The sequence below is a fragment of the Accipiter gentilis genome, chromosome 31, assembly GCF_929443795.1.
Source record: "Accipiter gentilis chromosome 31, bAccGen1.1, whole genome shotgun sequence".
Classification (NCBI taxonomy): Eukaryota; Metazoa; Chordata; class Aves; order Accipitriformes; family Accipitridae; genus Astur; species Astur gentilis.
The window spans coordinates 9,120,246-9,138,490 of NC_064910.1; the positions used below are offsets into that span (position 1 = coordinate 9,120,246).

Sequence of the window (18,245 nt, forward strand, 5' to 3'; positions counted from 1 at the left end):
TCACTGGGAGTGAGTGCAGACATGAAGGAAACAGTGAGTTTCCTCCAGCCCCTGCCAGCTTCTTTCTCCTAGATTTTGATTTCATCCATGTTTTCTAAAGGTCTGGTGAGCAGCAGGTGAGTTGATTGATTTCATTTAGATATGGAAAAGTAAAAGGCGGTACCCATTGCATGTAAGGATGAGTTGTAGTGAGAAGGCTCAGCCTGTGGGTGAGGGCAGTAGATTGGGGTCTTGGAACCTACAGGTTAACTTCCGATGTTGCACCATTGCTTTGGAGCAGTTGTATAAGCTAAGATAGTAAGAAGTCGTATTCTACTCTTAACTAAGAGCATCAACTAGAGGCTACATAGCGTAACCAGCGTAACAGCATAATCTGCAAGTAGTCCTACTAGACTGGGGAAGAGTACAAAGGATTCACCAATGTGAACCTTTTCTTCTTGCAGATCTCAGGATATTTGATATAGTTCTTCAGGCCTGAGATCCTAGAAGCATGTGCTAGTTAGAATTCTGGTCCTCATTTAGAAAAAGAAAAGATTCTAACAATCAGAAAAGCATGAAGATATAACCCAGGTGTGAAGGCTTAGAAAATAGGAAGCAAAGAAGAACAACTCCACCTTTATAAAAGGCACAATTTTAAGCCAGTTTGCAGATTTCAGGGGACACAGGATTTTAAATGCTCAAATCCAGGTAGCCATAAAATTTGATGTTGCAACAGCACAATGTTAGTTTTAGTATAGTGCCTGTGCTTTTCCAGGATTTCTCTTGAACTCCCAGCTTTTACCAGTTTCTTATTGCAGTCTGTTTTTTAGACTTTGGAAGTGCGATAGTTTTGATGCCCTGAAAGCGAAGGCAGAGCATTTAAACATTTCAGACTTTGCTTTAATATTCTCTGAGGCATTGGGATACTACAGCTGATTAAATTAAATTTTATTTATTTAGAAAAGGTTTGAAATTATTATTTGGTTTGTCTTTTTTGCCTAATAAATCATTCTAATGTTGTTTTAAAATTGTTGTTATTATTGTTTAGCATTTCCCTGATGACTGTTAATTCTCATAAGGCTGTTTTCTGTATTTCTCTGTCAGCTGAAATTTGAGTCAGTCCATACACAGCAGACAGTAGCTTGTAGTGGAAACTTGCTTTGTTCCGTTGTTCTCATGTGTTTTGGTGCTACTCAACAAGAATCATCAGGGCGCAGACCATTTCGTCTTTCTTAGAGAGTCAGTGAGACACTTCTGAAAGGAATTTCTCTTGTTCTCGCTGATGAACACATGGTATTTTTTTCCTTTCTTTTTCACTGAACTGATGCATAATATCCCTGGCACATCTTCCTTAGTATCACTGCTTCTGAAACACAGTCCTTTCCCAATTTTACCGTATTTCTTTCTAGGATTTATTTGATAAGAACATGTGAATAGTGGGTTGATCGTATGCACTACACAGCTGCTCTTAGGTGGACTGGGTTAACTGTGACTGCACAGTCAATTTGCACATGTGCAGAAAGTCCAATGCATTTCAAAGCATTAGATAGGCTGCACACATGCTGTAGATTTGGCCTGCATATCTCTAGTGAGCCTTTGTCCAGTACATTTGTATATCCAACAGCAACTGGTACTGCTCCACCTGGGCTGCTGCATGTCTGGGATTCTTGGGTAGGTATTCTCAGTTTTCAAAGTCTGGCAGAGAATCTTCCCAGGAGGAAGATCTAAGGAACTATTTCACCATCAGGTTGACAAAACTTAAACTTTGAAGATGTTTCCTGGGCTTGTTATATTACAGAGTACTATGATTTAACAAGCTTAATGTTTTGTCATGCCATGCTTTGTTGTGTTTTTAAATTTTCTGCAGTGTACATAAAAGTGGAAAAAAGGATGGACTGTTCAAAGAAAATCTTTTGTTACGTGGATGTACCATTAGAAATACAGAAGAGGTTGCAGGAATAGTAATCTATGCAGGTAAAAGCTGTTTTTCTGTCTGACGAGGCATACTCCCTTTTTAAGGTTTCCTTAAAATAATAACAAAAATCCATATGACATCATTTGATGTAATTGCTTCTGCAGGGCATGAGACCAAAGCTTTGTTAAATAATAATGGACCCCGTTACAAACGCAGTAAGCTTGAAAGGCAGATGAATGCCGATGTCCTTTGGTGTGTCCTCATACTTCTAATCATGTGTCTGTTTTCTGCCATCGGTAAGTGCTCTTTCAGAGTAGAAACTTAAGTATTAGACTGTCTTGCGATTCATGCACTTAGCTTTATCAAAAACATATGTGCCTGCCAAAAGATGAAATCCATAAAGCTGCCTCCATACTGTCTAGTTTTTGTTGTGTTTTCTTCTTTGAAATCAAGATGTCTTGATACATAAGGTCATCTAAACAGCTTCTTAGTATCAATCAAATATATGCTATTAGTACCAGCGATCTGAAGGCTTAGATTCTACTAGCCTTGATAGCATCCAAAAATGTCAAGTCCAAAAGAAGCCACTTTCTATGTAGTCCCTTCAAAATTACAGGAGGTGGAATGTAACATGCCATTAATCAGTCAACAAAGTAATTTATGAGGAGAGAAAAAACATAATTAGCACAGTGCTATTCCCCAGTACTATTTATGAAATCAAGGGCACAGTGCACGACATTGATGCACTGTCCCTAAGGCTGCAGCTTTGACATAGAAGAAATAAATGAAAGTCTAAATCTGCATAAATCCAAGCAGAAGACTCTCTAGACCTCATGGAGTGTTTAAGGAAATGCTAAAGTTCAGGTTAATACTCTTCAGGCTTTTTTTCTGTTCATTTGTGAGAAAGAATTGAGTTTTATGTTTGGCACCCAAAATGATTCTTTATATATGGCATATGAATTCCATATCCTTAATGTTTGTGTGTTCTGTAATGTTTGTGTGTGAGTCATACGGCATACACACCAGAATGTTTCCTAACAACCATGGTGTAGTTTAATAACAATCTTATGCCATTTTAATAAGTGTCTGTGTGCCTTTTTCCAGGTATTGTTAAATGCTGCTTAAAGATGAGTATTTCCAGCTGTGAATCAGCCAGCATACTTGTTTCCATTGAGTTCATGACACTCTTTTGTAGTGTCTTAGTGTTCGGGAACCCAGTCCTCAGGGCTGAAGTGCCATGGAAGGCTTAATTGCAAGGAGTCACTGCCTGCAGCTGCAGCTGTCCCCTCTGCCACTGCATCTGAGGTGTTGCCCCTAGAGCAGCGGTAGCAGGGTGTGCACTGCAGTGGCTTCAGTTCAGCTGAAACTCCTGAGATGCATGAATGTAAACAGGAGGAGGTGGCACACAGTAGGTGACACATGCGCCTTCCCTTCTGTCACTTCTGCTACAAGGCTAGAAACCACCAGCAGAGGGACAGAGCAAACTGCTGGAGGTGGCAACAACCAAAAAGAGCTGGAAAGAAATTTGCTTGACCCCTTGGAAAGCAGAGGGGCCTGGTGCTTCAAGAGGTGCAAAGCTGTGTTCTGTGAGAGTCAGGCAATTTTGGTACCTTCTGTCGAGAAAGTGGAAGTATGACGCTTAACTAATTCTTTTGAAAATCTGAGTCAGGATATTTACAGAACAAGTCTTGATGTAGGTCATTCTCAGTGTGGGGCTTCCAATTTTTGCTCTCAAGAATAAAAATACAGACATCAGTAAAGACATCAGTATGGTGATATGCTCATATTGGTAGCATAGGGACAAAATAATTTTCTCACTTGACTTAAGTATTGTTTTTATTTTCTAAGAGTTCGAGGCTGAGTTTATGTATCAAGATGTAAAGGACTTTGTTAGATGTGGCTTACAAAGTATTACTTTTAAAGTAGACCTTTGTCCTTTTTTTCTGATTTCTGACATATAGTGAAGATAGTTTGAATGCTTCTTATCGTGGGGGAATTCTTCCTTGTTTTTAACCTTAAAAATATCAGGCATACCATTTTAGGACTTTTAGGACTGCAAATCCTAGCACTGTACTTAAAAAAGCAACTTTCCATCTCTTTAACAAGAATGTCATTCCCCCCCCCCCAAAAAAAAACCCCAAACCACTTTATCTTTATTTAGTTATCAGCACAATCAATGAAAAAAACCATTCTGAGCAAGGCTTAGAATTTCTTCTGTTCTTAGTTCCTGAGCTTCCATGCTGTTGACTCTGCTGATACTATTATTTCATTAGTTCTGTAGGCATGGTGGTGAAGATTCACACAGTAAGATTAAAGTCTCTTCTGACTTTATCTAGCTGAAACTAGTTTAGTTTAGTAATAGCTGGCTAGTGATATACCCAGTGCAGTCAATGGAGTTCTTTCATTTTAACACATCAAATATTATTGAAATGAATGACTTTCTGAAGAAGTCTGGTCTTCTCTGCTGATTACAGAAAGAGCCTAAACTACTAATTTAGACTGGCTAGCTCACTTTATTTGGATAAAGTTATGTGAAATGACACTTGCATGATGTCCTTGAGGCCAAACCCCTTTCTCAAAACCCAAATACAAAGGCAGAAAAAACCATGGGTTTGGGGCCTTTTTCAAAAGTCATGCAGAATAGTTGAAAACAAATACCACTTTCCCAGCTAACTCAACTCTAAGAACAAATTCATACCATAAGCATTTTTCCTTGGACTTAATTTGCATTTTTCTCTCTTTCAACTCTTCTGCAGGTCATGGCCTATGGGTATGGCAATATGCTGAGAAGAAGAAACCAATCTTTGATGTTCCAGGGCCTGATGGCAAATACTTGTCTCCTGTTTTAGCTTCAGTATATTTATTTCTGACAGTGATCATAGTTTTCCAGGTAATCAAGTTGTACATGCTGTCACCTGTTCATAGTTTGCTGTAATAAAGCTATAAATGTGCAGTATGTGTAGTACCCCTGCTACTACTAAGGCATGTAAGCAGCTAAACAAGCACTAAAAAGGAGTAAATTTAGCCTCTTTAAAATTAAATATTATCTATAGGGACTGTGACAATATATAACCAGAAAGCTAAATTAAATAAACGAAGTGGTCTATCTGGTAGTAAAAAGATGATAACTTCTCTGAAAAAAATAAACGAACTGATGCATAGAGTAAGCTGTCAGAGCTCCCTTGGCGTTGGAGAAGATAATCGTCCGAGAACCTTCCCCAAAAGACTCAGGTATTTTATTTCATTTTAAACATATAGAAAGAGATAGGATGCTGGGAGGAAACAAGCTTTATGCTTCATATCCACCCACTGTGGAACAACACCTCAAAGACTGTGGGTGCCACTTTGGGTACAGTGTCCTAGTATGAACATGAGTTGTATACTCTTTTAACCACTTTCCAAAGATACTGCTCTTAACACCTCCATATCTCAGCTAGATAACAAACTCTGTTAACGGTTTTTTTGTCCTGAAGAAAAATGTATTGAATGGTGAAGGTGGCAGTAAGTTAAGAGAAGTAACAGAGACTCATGTCACTGGGACATGTGGAAGTATGCCCAGTGGGACATGGAGGCAGCAACTCCTTTAAAAAAAGGAATGACAAAGGATGTTAAATTACTTTTTACTCTGAGGTATTGGGTTATGATATTGGTTAAAAAAATTCGCCACAGAATTCTTTAAACACTAAACTTTAACTGTAGCTTTTGTTTAAATAACCACATTTGCCACTTATCTGCATGCTATAATTTATCCCTCATATCTAATTCAGCAAGCTAAATAATGTATGCAGTCAGGAATTTCTGTTCTGAAAAACATCTGCAGAGAAAAATTCAGGTACAAATTAGGTATTTCATGGAGTTTTGACAATCCTGAAGAAACAGTTGAAAATCTTTTCTGGAGAAACTTCTTCTCACATCTCTTTCTTCAGCAATTATAAAATGTGTTCTTCATTCAAATAATATGCAGTGCAAAAGCCAAGGACACAAAGATTGTACCTGTGGAGAGGTGAACGCTTCTGATTTTGTTTCTCATATTCTTGCAAAGTGAATTTGCAAACAGTCTATTATTCCTGCAGAATAAATATATCCTATTCTTTTACACTTACAGGGTTCTGACTATACTGTCTATTTTTGGGTTCTTTTTTTTTTTTATTTTCCTTTCCCAGTTAGTTTCAAGCTCGCCTTATTAGCCTAAAAAAGACTTGCTTCTGTCCTAGCTTTGATAATCACCCTTCTAGACACAATAATGCATTTCAGCTCTGCAATTCACCATAGGTTTTCCTCACCTAACACAGTACATAAACTCTTTTCAAACATGATAATAACTTTGCAGTAAATTCTTAAAGTACATAGCCTCTCTGTGTTCTAGTCTAGTACCAAGTTAACTAGATTTTACTAAGTCATTGTATCCTTGCTTCTGTTTTCTCCTAATTCTCTTTCCTTTCGTGTATTCTAGGTTATGATTCCAATTTCTTTGTATGTATCCATTGAAATAGTTAAAATCTGCCAAGTATACTTTATTCATCAAGATAAAGATTTATATGATGAAGAAACAGATTCTCAGCTGCAGTGCCGAGCTTTAAATATCACAGAAGACTTAGGTCAGGTGCAGTTTATCTTTTCAGACAAGACTGGGACACTTACTGAAAACAAGATGGTTTTCCGAAGATGCACTGTTTCTGGAATAGAGTATTCCCATGATGATAATGGTGAGCTCATGATCTTTTTTTTCTATCTAACAATTGTACTGTGGACAATCTGAAGTAGATATAAAAATTACTGTAATCTTAAATCAAGAAGAAAAACAAAAGAAATTGCATGTATCCACTCAGCAAACTCCATAATAGCTGTTTTCAGATTAGCATAATTTGATGGCTGTGTTCAGCTAGCAATGACAGTCTTATCAAAGTGTTCTGTAACATCTACAGTATGTTGTCAAGACAGTAAAAGCTCCTGGCTTTAGCTCCTGATACAGTAAAGCACTTGAGCACATGGCTAATTTAAGCAAATTGAAAAGTGCTACTGGTACCACAATTGTTTGGTGTGTTTGAAGTATACTATGTAAAATGTCGGTTTTAAGCATACAGCCAGACTAGTGTCTGATTGAATACCTCGAATGACATTATCCTTTTGTGCTGCAAAATAAATGTAAACAAACATGCTGGTTTTCAGATTAGCAAGAAACATAATCTGATCTAATAGCATATTTTATGTTGTCTTTGTCAGATTCTTTTCAGTGCTCCTGTGTGGCAGGCATCTGTGTTAAGGTATCTTCACTGCTATATGAACATTGCAGTTGAGAGAATGTCCCCAGGTATCAGGTTCTGGAAACACTAAAAAGTCACTCTTTGTCACAAGGGCATGTGAGGGTTGTCATCCCTGTGTCATCTCATCACCCTTTTAAAATTATGAAGTGATTTCCTTGTGATTTTTTTGTAATTTGTGCTATTTTCCACTAACATTTTGTTGTTACCATTTTTGACATAACAGATCTTAATTCTTCAAATCATTGTCTGTGTGGGGGAAAATATTGATAGCTACAGAATTGCATTCCTGTTTGCAAAAAATAAGTTTCTTAATCTACATAACATACAAAGATCACTGATTAGAAAGTTTTCTCAAAGACCATTACAGAAGGTCAGCTTATGAATAAGATACAGGGTAAGAGAAATAATCAAAATAGACTGGAAAATCTAAAACATGCTTTAGAGAGTTCATTAGATTCCAGATTGGAAAAAGATATTTTGAAGTTTGGGATTATGCAAGGATTGTTCTTTTTTTCTTCTACTTTAAAGTAGTATTGAGACCTTACATTTAAAGCACTCTTTTTCAAGAAACTAGGTGTTTGGGTAGTGTTATTATCCCAGTGTTACAGAAAGAAGAACTTAAACAGGGAGAAGCTGTGACTTCCTACCTCTGTACTATAGGTAAGAAAGAGGAAGAATTAGAATTGAGAGTGTGTTTCTGGAGTCCTAATTCTGCTTGTGAAAGTCTGATTATTCATTCATTTTTTCTTCTTCATTGCCATTGATCTTTTGCTTGTTTACACTAATTTCAGAGTATATTCTGTTGTTTGCGGGAATGATGATGCTACTGCCAACTAAAACTGTGCAGAAAGGGTATTTTTATGAGCTTGGTATCATCAGCTAATATGTAGGCTGAACTCAGGCTCTGGAATTTGAGTATTGAGTTTCAGATATTTTTTCTTCAAATGTAATGTATTTAACAGAAATCTAAGTTTGTGCATGCTTTCCTCTTACGATTTCAGATTACAATATAAATGTTAATGAAAGCAGAGTGAATTTCACAACAAACAAAAGTGTCAAATACATAAAATAAACTCATTTTTTTCCCATCATTCTTTTCATGTATGGCTGTGGTTGGGCTTTGTTGTAATTTTAGTCAGTATAAAATTTCTGACAAATGTAATTCTTAAATTGACACAAAATTTATACACAATATTTTATACACAGTATTTTATTCTTTTTATTTTCTCCTCTACAGAAAATAGGTATTTCTCTGTCATTTTATATATAAATGGTGATAGTTTCTCTTTATTTTGTTCCCTACAATCAGGATTAATAATACAGTAAAAACTATTCTTCATTCAAGTCTTTTGTTAGGTCTATTCTCCAGTCTGATTTCCTAACCATCTCTTATCTTTTCTGCGGCTGAAACCTACTTGTTTATGTGTGGTAAAATGTCTATCACAGCTCTTTCTGGGTTTAGGGAGTGCATCAGCAACATTTCATTGCTGTGTGCTTACTTGCAAATGATTTGTCAGCCGCTTTTCTATGTCTTATACCAGAGTATCTGAATTCCCTCGGAGGTTTTGGGGCATATGTTATAACTGATACCATCCTGCTCTGTACCTCAAGTTTTGCTGAAGATTTCATGAATTAGAAAATTCTAAAATCTTTCACTTGGCAAGTGATCTGAGGCTGCCATATATGGAAGAAAACCATATACCGTATGTGGAAGAAAATGCGCCTTATCTATTTCAAAGATGGTCTGTGTCTTTCTTCACTTATCTGAGTAATTTTTCAGGCATAGTGGTTTGTTACTTGGAATCAAACTCAAGTAGCGCTTTAGATGAAAAAATGAATATAAAATTGTTGTACATGAGTCAAGATTCAAAAGCTGAAGATAACAGGTGATTTTCTACTGTAAAAGCAGATAGCTCACACTGGAAGAATCCTTGTTCTGAGCTCTTTGGCCTGAGTTTGTTACTCTGCTGTGGCTGGGTAGCAGTGCCTGTTATTCCAGTTGCTTGACCCTTCTCATGATAAGATCCTGTTTTCAGTTACGGATAGTTTTACAAAACTTTTAACTATTTGATTCCAAGTTTTCCATGCCAGTTGTTTGCCTCAGGCATGAATTCTGGAGGCGAAATTTCAGTCAGAACAGCTCCATTCAGCCGTATCCAAGAACAAGGCTAAGATGTACCACACTTTTTCCCATGCTAAGAAGTTTTGGCAAATTTTCCTCTGAAGTCATCTAGAGGCCCTATGTTCTGGGGCTCAGCCATGCAAACAGGCAGAGTGGGGAAGTTATGCCTACAGTGGCAGATTAAGGTCTGAAATTTCCTCACTTTGGAACTTTAATTTTCTGTTGAAGCATTTTTTCTGCACAATCTAGGACTGCTGCATATCTGTTAATCACTCAAATCAACAGATTGTGCATAGCCTTCACAAATGTTCTCTATGCTGCATTACAAGCTTTTCCCCCTAAAATTTGTTCACAGTTATGAGCATTTATCCCATTCTTTTCTGTTCTACAGGGATTGTTATACTGCATTTGTCATCATCATATCTGAGTTCCTTCCACTAGTGCATTAAGCAATGTGTGTGACTTTCTTTATGCATAGCTTGGTCTTTCCCCTTCTTCCTCTCGCTGTGCATGCAGTTCACAATTTGTTTGGGTTTGGGGGCTGCTTAAAAGCCATACGCTACGCTGTGTTAGGTTTGGCATATTTGAGGCAGCATGTCTTTTTATTGAGTGGTGGGATTGTCCTTATTTTCTTTGGAAGTTTGTTCCACGAAGCCATGTAAATTCCCCATGTGAAAGGTTAGCTTTATGATTATGATGGAGAGTTCTGTTTTGCGTCAGATGTGGACATGTAATCATGGTTTTCATCAGAGGCTTATGTGGACCTTAAGCAGGCTTGAAGCAATTAAATGCTTCTAAAATAAAAACTGAAACCCTGAACAAGACTTAATACTTTTTTTTAGGTAGTATAGGGAACAAGGGGCAGTTTTCATTAATTTGCTGGAGAAAACATTTTCCTCCGGAATCCTCTATTAGCTCTAAGTTTCTTATGAAGCTGATGGCGCTATGCCCAGGAGTTTTAGTCTAGACAAGAGGTGACAAAAACATGAACAATAGAGGCCAATAAATTGCACCAGCACAAGTCAGAATCTCTTGGACAACTGGAGGTAGTACAAAGTATTACTCATGGGTACTGCTGTGTGAGAGCTTAGCACTGAAGACGAATCCAGGAATGCTTGTGAAGGCGGTGAGGGAAAGTGTAAGTGTACTCAGCAGCAGTTCCATGATTCAAGGTCTATCAAGTATTCGTCATTGTTGAAGTCACCTGTAATATTTTGGTGATGGATTATGCAGTGATTGGGATCAAACTTCGGGAATTCGCACTACCTGTTTGGACCTTGTGAAGACTATGTTGATAGGGATGGGATTGTTGTTACCTAATTTTAGGTATTTGTTTCAAAGATAGTCAGAGAATTCCCACCTCATGTCTATGTGACCTGCGTTCTTAAATCTGTTCTGTTGTCTCCTTCAAATATTCTTGATTCGCAGAATGTTAATTCAGGAGCAGGGTATGTCATGGGCCACTCCAAGTAGAAGAATGATTGTCCCATTCATAAATGTCCTGGACATTTATGAAATACCCATTGGCACTATACTCTGGTTAAATCCCAGAATTATTCTTCCAGTCAGTACTTCCTCCTAGCCCAAAAGAATGTTAGCACCAAAAACAAACAAAAAAAAGGAATTGTTTCCTTATATGTAAAATTATGTTGCGATACCATAGCTCTTCCCTTCAGGCTAGTAGCCAGCTTCTAACAATTCTGGGAACTGGCCATGCCCCAAGTCTGCTAATCCCAGAGACAGTAGGTGCCCAAAAGCTGACTATGCTTCTGAAAGTCATTATATGATGTAGCTACAACCAGATGCTCTTGGCCTGACATTTGTCCTAGTTGTTTTCCAAATGCTGAATTAATCGCACTCTTGCCTACGGGGTGTGATGTCTGTTTTTCTAGTTTTAGCCACCCATTGGATGGAACTTCTGACAAAACACAAGTTGAATCTCCACGAATGCAACCACACAAATCTGAAAAATCTGAATTTTTCATTCTTTGCACTCGTCCCTCTTCCTTCCAGTGACTGTGAAAAAAAAACTAGACAACATAAAACTAAGAGATGTTTATGGTGGTGAATGCAGATGATGAAAACCTCAGTGATTTGCTCTTGCCTAGCAAAGTTTCTTAATCACTAGATCTGAGAAAGAAGGAGTTTATTTCTTCTTTCTATTTTTTCTTGCTGAAGAATAGCCAGCAACTACTTTTCATATGAAAGTGTATTATATTAAAAAAATCTCTTTCTTAGTTTGGGGGGCTGCTTCATAGTGGGACGTTCTTACTCTTTTTGTATGTAGTCAAGACAACACAGACTGCACATTCCAGCTATGTTGAAGAATTGGATTTATTTTTTTTTAAAAAAAGGCATAAAAATCAGTAAAACTGTTCTGTAAATTCAGCTGTTGCTTCCAAAGGGACTTCTCATCTGCCACCTTTACAATTGGACAATCTTCAGAAATCAGGATAGTCCATGGGGGCCTTCCCCAGAAAGATCAAAACCTTTAGCAGAACTGGGTGCTTCAGGCCCTCTGTGTAGCTTGTCTGTAGTTTCTCTTTGCATTTGTTATTGCCTTTTGAAGAATTTTAATTGGTAACTGAGGAAAGAACCAGTGCCAGCAGATGTAGAACTCAGTAGATTGGGAGTTCCCCATTTTAAGTCCTACAGAAGACAGAATAACTCATATTTAGACACAGGTATTGCTTTTTTCTAAGCATATACCTACACTCAGAATTGCTCTGGAAAATCTCCAGAAAAGTAGGAATGATCTCCATTTCTAAGTGGAGTAAAGAGTTCTTAATGAAGGACTTAAGGTTATTCATTGTAAGCCCCTGGGGATGCCAGGAGAGGAGAGGAAGGAAAATCTTGGTGTTTTCTAGTCTCAAGACTTGTCCTTATGGGGAAGTTTTTGCAAAGTAAATTAAGATTATGTTAGCACACTTGTACAAATTTATAGCATGCTAGCTGCTCTACTGACTCTTTATGCAGACACTAGAGTGCACTTCAAAGTGAAATAAGCTTGCACTCATAGTAAGGAAATAAGGTGGTGTAGTGGTGTGAGTAAGTACTGCACATCTAGATTTACTTCATGATAGTTCAGTAACAGCCTTATTCAGTGGTTTGGGGTGAAATTGAGTTATTCCATGGTGAAATCGGGGCACACACACTGACAGCTGAGTTATTCTGGTTTAGGGGTTCTGCAGTTTTATTCTGCTTGAAGGGAAGTTCTTTAGGGTTTCCTGATCCCACTTTTCTAGTTAGCGGAATATCTAGCTGTGTGGCAGCAGTCTCTCTGCCAGCCTGCAAAATGGATGCCTCATCATAGAACATAGGTAGCATGGAAGGTAAAACAAAAACAAGCAAAACCAAAAAATAATGAAATAAAAGCTTTTTTAAAATAAAAGAATGTCTCTTCAAATACTTAGCAGCTACTACAGTAGTTTTATTTATAGCTTACTGGTGTCTTCTGAAAGATGGAAGAGAGTTCATAGAATAAGTATTAATTATTGTTTCTTCTTTGTGCCATAAATATAAAATGAACTAGAGGATAGTGCAGTTTGACTTTCATGAATTGCATTGCTGTGTTTCTCAAAGTTGTTTGTGTCTTTGCCCTTAACAAAACCCCCTCTATCAGACAAAAGATCAAGGCCATCAATTTTCAGTGCTGAAACTGAAAAGCATCCTGCAACAATGTCTTTCAGGTTATAATGTTCACAGGAAAAGGTTCTGAATTGGAGAGAGCTGAGTGGGTGGAGAGAACAGCATGTTCCCAAAGAAGCACGCTTTGCACAGCTGAAGTGTTGTGAACCTTAGCTGTAACATAGCGATTGAACCAGGTTTCATTATTTCTTCAAAATTCTTAATTCTTGCTGCATAATACGTAAGACTGCACTTGAGAAAATGCTGAAAGATGCTAAGGTCTGTTTTTTGTTATCAAGCTTACCTTGGTATAAACTGAAATAACACCATTTGTACCAAAAGAATTACATTTGACTTGGTTAAATGAGATTCTAGTCTTGTATTTACTTTCTCCTTTTCTCCTTTTTCTCAGTGGCAGAAACAATTAAATGAATGTGCTATAATGAAAACGTGTATAGAGAGCAAGAAATAGCTAATATTACATAGACTAGAAAGGACTGCGCTCTTGGTATAATACTAATAAATAAGCTGAGTGCTGCATTAGGAACCAGCTTTTGCTATGTTGAATTAAAAAAATATTTTTAGATGTAACATAAGAAAGAACAAAGAGCAGTAAAGAATACAGAGACATGGTATGCAAGCATAACTGTGTATTGTGCATGAAATACATTCTCTGCTTAACCATAGAGTTTTTATACATGGTATATCAGTTCAGGGTCTTTGGAGTCATGTATTTCAAGATGTATTGTCAGAGCGAAGCTTAAATTAGGTATGATTATTAAAGAAAATGTGTCCTTTTTTAAAAAACTCGGCTCAGAAGGGAGTTGGACCGACTGGGTAGCACATTTTGCAAAGCTGAAAAGAATAATTGTAGTCAGTCCTTTCCCTGTCAAGGAATATTGCCTGTTACGAGAAGAATTGCAGTGTTCTGTCAGTCTACATTCAAATGCCCAGCATCCACAGTGAGGAAAATTATCCCTATGGCAAATCCAAGCCTTTCTTACGCTTTTCCTGAGAGTGGCTGTGTCCACATGTTGTGCCAGCTCTCCTTGAGACTGGGTTTGCTGCTAAGTGCCTTAGTGAAGATGAGGCACAAAAACGTGCTTCTTATGATTGATTTAAGTCTTAAACATTGGTAAAGTGCAGAAAACCTTTCTAGAGTGTCATCTTGAGCAATGTTTTTTCAACCTGCGGTTTCCGGCACGTAACTAGGAGCCTGCAGAAGATAATTAAGGCAGAGCTTGAACTGTCAGGCTGGGCACTGCCCTCCACAGGCGTCATCGCAGGATGTGCACTCCATCATGCCCCCCGAGATGTGCACTCCATCATACCTCCCCAAGTGCAGAGAAGGACAGAAGTCCTTCCTTCAGTGTGCTGCTCCGTTCTGGTACTTGAGGCATCCTCTTAAAGTGACACACTGTGATGTCCACATGGCTCCTTCCTTCCTTGCATGCCTGGGTTTCCTTTGGAAGGAAATGGGGATGCTGGGGTGGAACAGTGAGCAGCCTGGCTCACATCTTGATCGAAGGTCTGGATCAGTGCTTTGACATACTGCAGATCACTTTGGGCCCTCAGTGTAGACTCCCTCTGACATAGACAAACCTCTGATCAGTTGAATTAAGTTCACAGTATAGGGATCTGCACTTCCACTGGGAAAATGCATAGGGGCTTACAGAGCAGAAGAGAGTGGGAACTAGTGGGCAAGAGTGGTGGGACAGCTTAGAACTGTGCTGTCCCAAAGCATGTGCAGCAAGTTGCAGGAAGCAGCCTGTGCAGATGAAGTGAACTTTATTTCCTTGCAACTCATTACCATGCAACAGAAGGGCCAAGGTGACCAGGGACCTCCATGATTTTTGAGCTGCTTCTAGGTTCTGTCATGAATCAAAGGACAAGGTAGGCACTGAAAGAAGAAGGCAACGGTGCTGTGCTCTTCTGTTTGCAGCTGTGTGACTCAAGGAGCAGCTGCCCTCAGAGCACTGAACGTGCTGCTGCTCAGCCTCTTTCCCACCACATAACACAGAGCATGAATCACACCAAATAATGCTAATGAAGGAAACTCCTCAGTCATCCACAGTTAGTCTACATCAGCCTCAGGGCCTGGACTGCAGGTCTGTATTCTAGCTATTGGGCAGAAGTGATCTGCAGTGTGCCCTGCAGTCTCTTCTCCGTGTCTCCAAATGCACTGTGGCACTTACATGGAGGTAGCCATGGCCTGAATTTTCTTCCAGCAGGAGCCAGAGTGCAGCACAGGATGTTGCATACCTGGGCATGCAATTGGACCAAGGACCAGGTGTGCATTCACAGCCAGAACTGGGAAACTCTCCCAGCTCCCACATTTCAGATAGAGCCTATACGTGTTCCAAAGGGAGTTGAAAAAACCTCTGATGTATCATACTGTACTGATAGAGCTATCACCATGTACTGTGTGTGGTCTGACTTCAATTCCTCTGACTGTTTTCTGACAGCTAAAACATCTTTGAAAATTGCAGCGGATGGCAAGGATGGGTTTTTCTTTGATCGTAAAGCTAGCTATGTTAAAAGTGATCCCATGCCAAACTCACTATATGTAATGTATGATTTTTCTCAGGAAGTATTTTGGAAGAAAAATCATGTTGTTTTTTTTTTTGTTTGTTTGTTTGTTTTTTTTAATGCCTGAGTGGTTAACTTACATGCTAGTGATTTATCATTTGACATTAGGAAAATCTGATCTGTTACACCAGAGAACCGAAACAAAGCCAAGCCACAAGTATGTAACTTGTATTGTATATCTGAATAGTGTGGATTATTTTGAGAGTATAAAGAAAAGCCTTTCAATGAATACCTAATGAAGGAATAAATAGATACTTGTTAGAGTGGCATCTGCCTGCCTAATGAATAACCCACGTTATTAAATGCCCAGGGTCTTTAGGACTGGAATAATATGTTATACATCAGTTAGACCCTGCCATTAGAAGGGCTGGATTCCACAGCTGTTTCACACCTCTTCTTTCCCTTTCCTTTTTAACTTCAGTATATCAAACTGCCAGGATTGGTTTCTAACATTAGTTGTTGTAGTTGGATTCTTGACTGGGGAAGCATTTATCTAAAATATATCATTTGGAAAAACTCTTTCATTCTGTGTACACTAGGTATTGCTCACTGCAGCAAATACTGATAGAAACAAGTGTTGCAGCAGGTGAGGGTACCCTGGTTTCGATACTGCATGCTGCATTGTCCTGCCTATCATGCTGTCCAGAGAGGAGGTGACAGACTCTAGGGTGGTTTTAGCGCTAGGCTAGGAGTGAGGAATCTGGGTTCATGTCTCCACTCTGCAGCAGATGGCCCTGACCTTGAGCAAGGCTTTTATGCTGTCTGTACCTCATCTCTGTATATAAAATACAGGCAGCAGTGCTCTGTAGGTGTGTCGTTCTGAGAACATTTCAGATGTCAGTTAACCAGTGCTGGGTAGATGTGACATTTTTGCTGTGAAATGTCTGTATTCTGCATACTTTTCTGTGAAATTTCTGTATTGTGTTGGAAAGGACAAGAAAATTTTCTGGATTGTTTATTTCCTTCTCAGACTGCAAGTGAAGACCAAATTATTTGGTTGATTTCATCAGGCTGAGCTGCAGAATAGTCTTCAGGAATGCAGTGAGTTACTGCAGAGTCTAACTGCCTTTCAGAGAGACCATGATGATGAGGGAGGCAGTGTATTGCATTACATTTCTAATTATGTTATCTGCATCCTCCGTTAGATACTACCATTCAATTAAGATGAGACTTTGTTATCTACCTCCTGATAATGGAATCATTCGTTATTACCGTGAAAGCACAGTATAATATTAAAACCAGATCACTTTAACAAACTCACCATGTCCCTCTCCCTCTCTCAGCCACATTTAACATATGCAACATTTCTCCCTCTGTATTTTTACTGATAGCCAAACGCTTAGCGATGTACCAAGAACCTGATTCTGAGGAAGACGAGGCAGCCCCAAAAGGAGGAACTCTATCCCAGCGTGATAGTATCTGCAGCCATCAGAGCATCAAAGTAATCCACAGAAGCCAGAGCACCAAAACCCACCGGCGCACAGGTAGCAGAGCTGAAGCAAAAAGAGCAAGCATACTCTCGAAGCACACTGCGTTCAGTAGCCCAATGGTAAGTCATGAGAACTAATGCACAGTGTCTTGTATCTTTTAATAGAACAACGTCCTGAAAAGGGAACGGGAGAGAAATCTATAGCACATTGTGTACCTCTTATAGACTGCATCGTGGCATTTTTTCTTCTGTAGTCACAGCTGTGTGTACAAAAATAATCAAGTGTTGGCATAGATCTTGTCTAAACATCTTCTTGTGGGAACAAGCTAAAGGTAAAGACAATCCAAAACCTTTGTTTTAGTTATACCTTGATTTTGAAAAGAAAATGTATGCCTTCTGTTTATCTACAGAAGCTGAAAGTAGCATAAGGTTTGAGGTCAAAGATTCTAATTGCTCTGCATATGCCTCTTCTTTTCTTTTTTGGCAGAGGATTTTAAAACTAACAAGTGCTGGGCTGGACAATGTGTATTCCAATTCTTAGACACTGTTGACATACACCGTAGCATAATTTTAGTGTGATTGAAGGTTATCAGTGGATTTCATGTGTTTTATTTTTTAAAAAAATAAAAAACTTCAAAATGTTGGTGAATTTATGTCCTTACAACTTTGCTTTGTTTAGTTTATTTTATACTATTGTAATTCAGTGGAAGTTTCACATGAGCTGATTGATAATAAAAGAGCAGAGAAGCCAAGTCTTGTCTATCTAGGGATTTTGTATTGTTGCACTGTTGACACAAATTCACCCTTAAAACAAACTGCAAATAGAGGCACAAAGATGCTGTTTGCACTGGTGGAACTTCTTGATTTTAATCAAGAGCAAGCTGTTTTGGTACAATTCCAAGCTGCAGTTTTTACACGTGGAGTTCTGTGGTTTCTCAGATTCATCAACTGCTGAGCATCAGCAGATAAAATTCTATTGAAGAAAGAGCCTTAGACCAGTTTATCTTTTAATCTTTTGTATCCTTGCATCCTCCTATCTTAAGAAATATCAGAGCTTGCTCTGACAAGCAATAGATTAAGTAAGTGGAAAGTACTGATGAAATAGAGTGGAAAGTACTCTGTGTTTCAGTGTAAAAACCCACATGAATTACCTTCAAATGTGTGGATAGTTGTTCTTCTCTAATAAACAATCCAAGATGGTTTCATTTTATTGTGCTGATGTAAGGCCGAGCTTTGAATGTCATTGTTGTCTAATTTTTCCACTCTTTTGGTCTCTGTATTGTACCACCCTTTAGTAATAGATAATAAATGACTTGAACT

General features: G+C 38.4%; 2 protein-coding genes across 8 annotated transcripts in view; one reads left to right on the plus strand and one right to left on the minus strand.

Moving 5' to 3' along the window:
- UBE3A (ubiquitin protein ligase E3A) overlaps window positions 1-18,245 on the minus strand; it is a 551,561-nt gene that overhangs the window by 384,059 nt on the left and 149,257 nt on the right. The window lies entirely within an intron of this gene.
- The window catches only part of ATP10A (ATPase phospholipid transporting 10A (putative)), a 104,846-nt gene that overhangs the window by 57,842 nt on the left and 28,759 nt on the right, over window positions 1-18,245 (plus strand). The window contains exons 4-8 of the mRNA XM_049834081.1: window positions 1,847-1,953; window positions 2,059-2,190; window positions 4,651-4,784; window positions 6,348-6,600; window positions 16,828-17,045. Of these exons, the coding sequence (XP_049690038.1) occupies window positions 1,847-1,953; window positions 2,059-2,190; window positions 4,651-4,784; window positions 6,348-6,600; window positions 16,828-17,045 (844 nt within the window). The remainder of the gene's footprint in view (window positions 1-1,846; window positions 1,954-2,058; window positions 2,191-4,650; window positions 4,785-6,347; window positions 6,601-16,827; window positions 17,046-18,245) is intronic.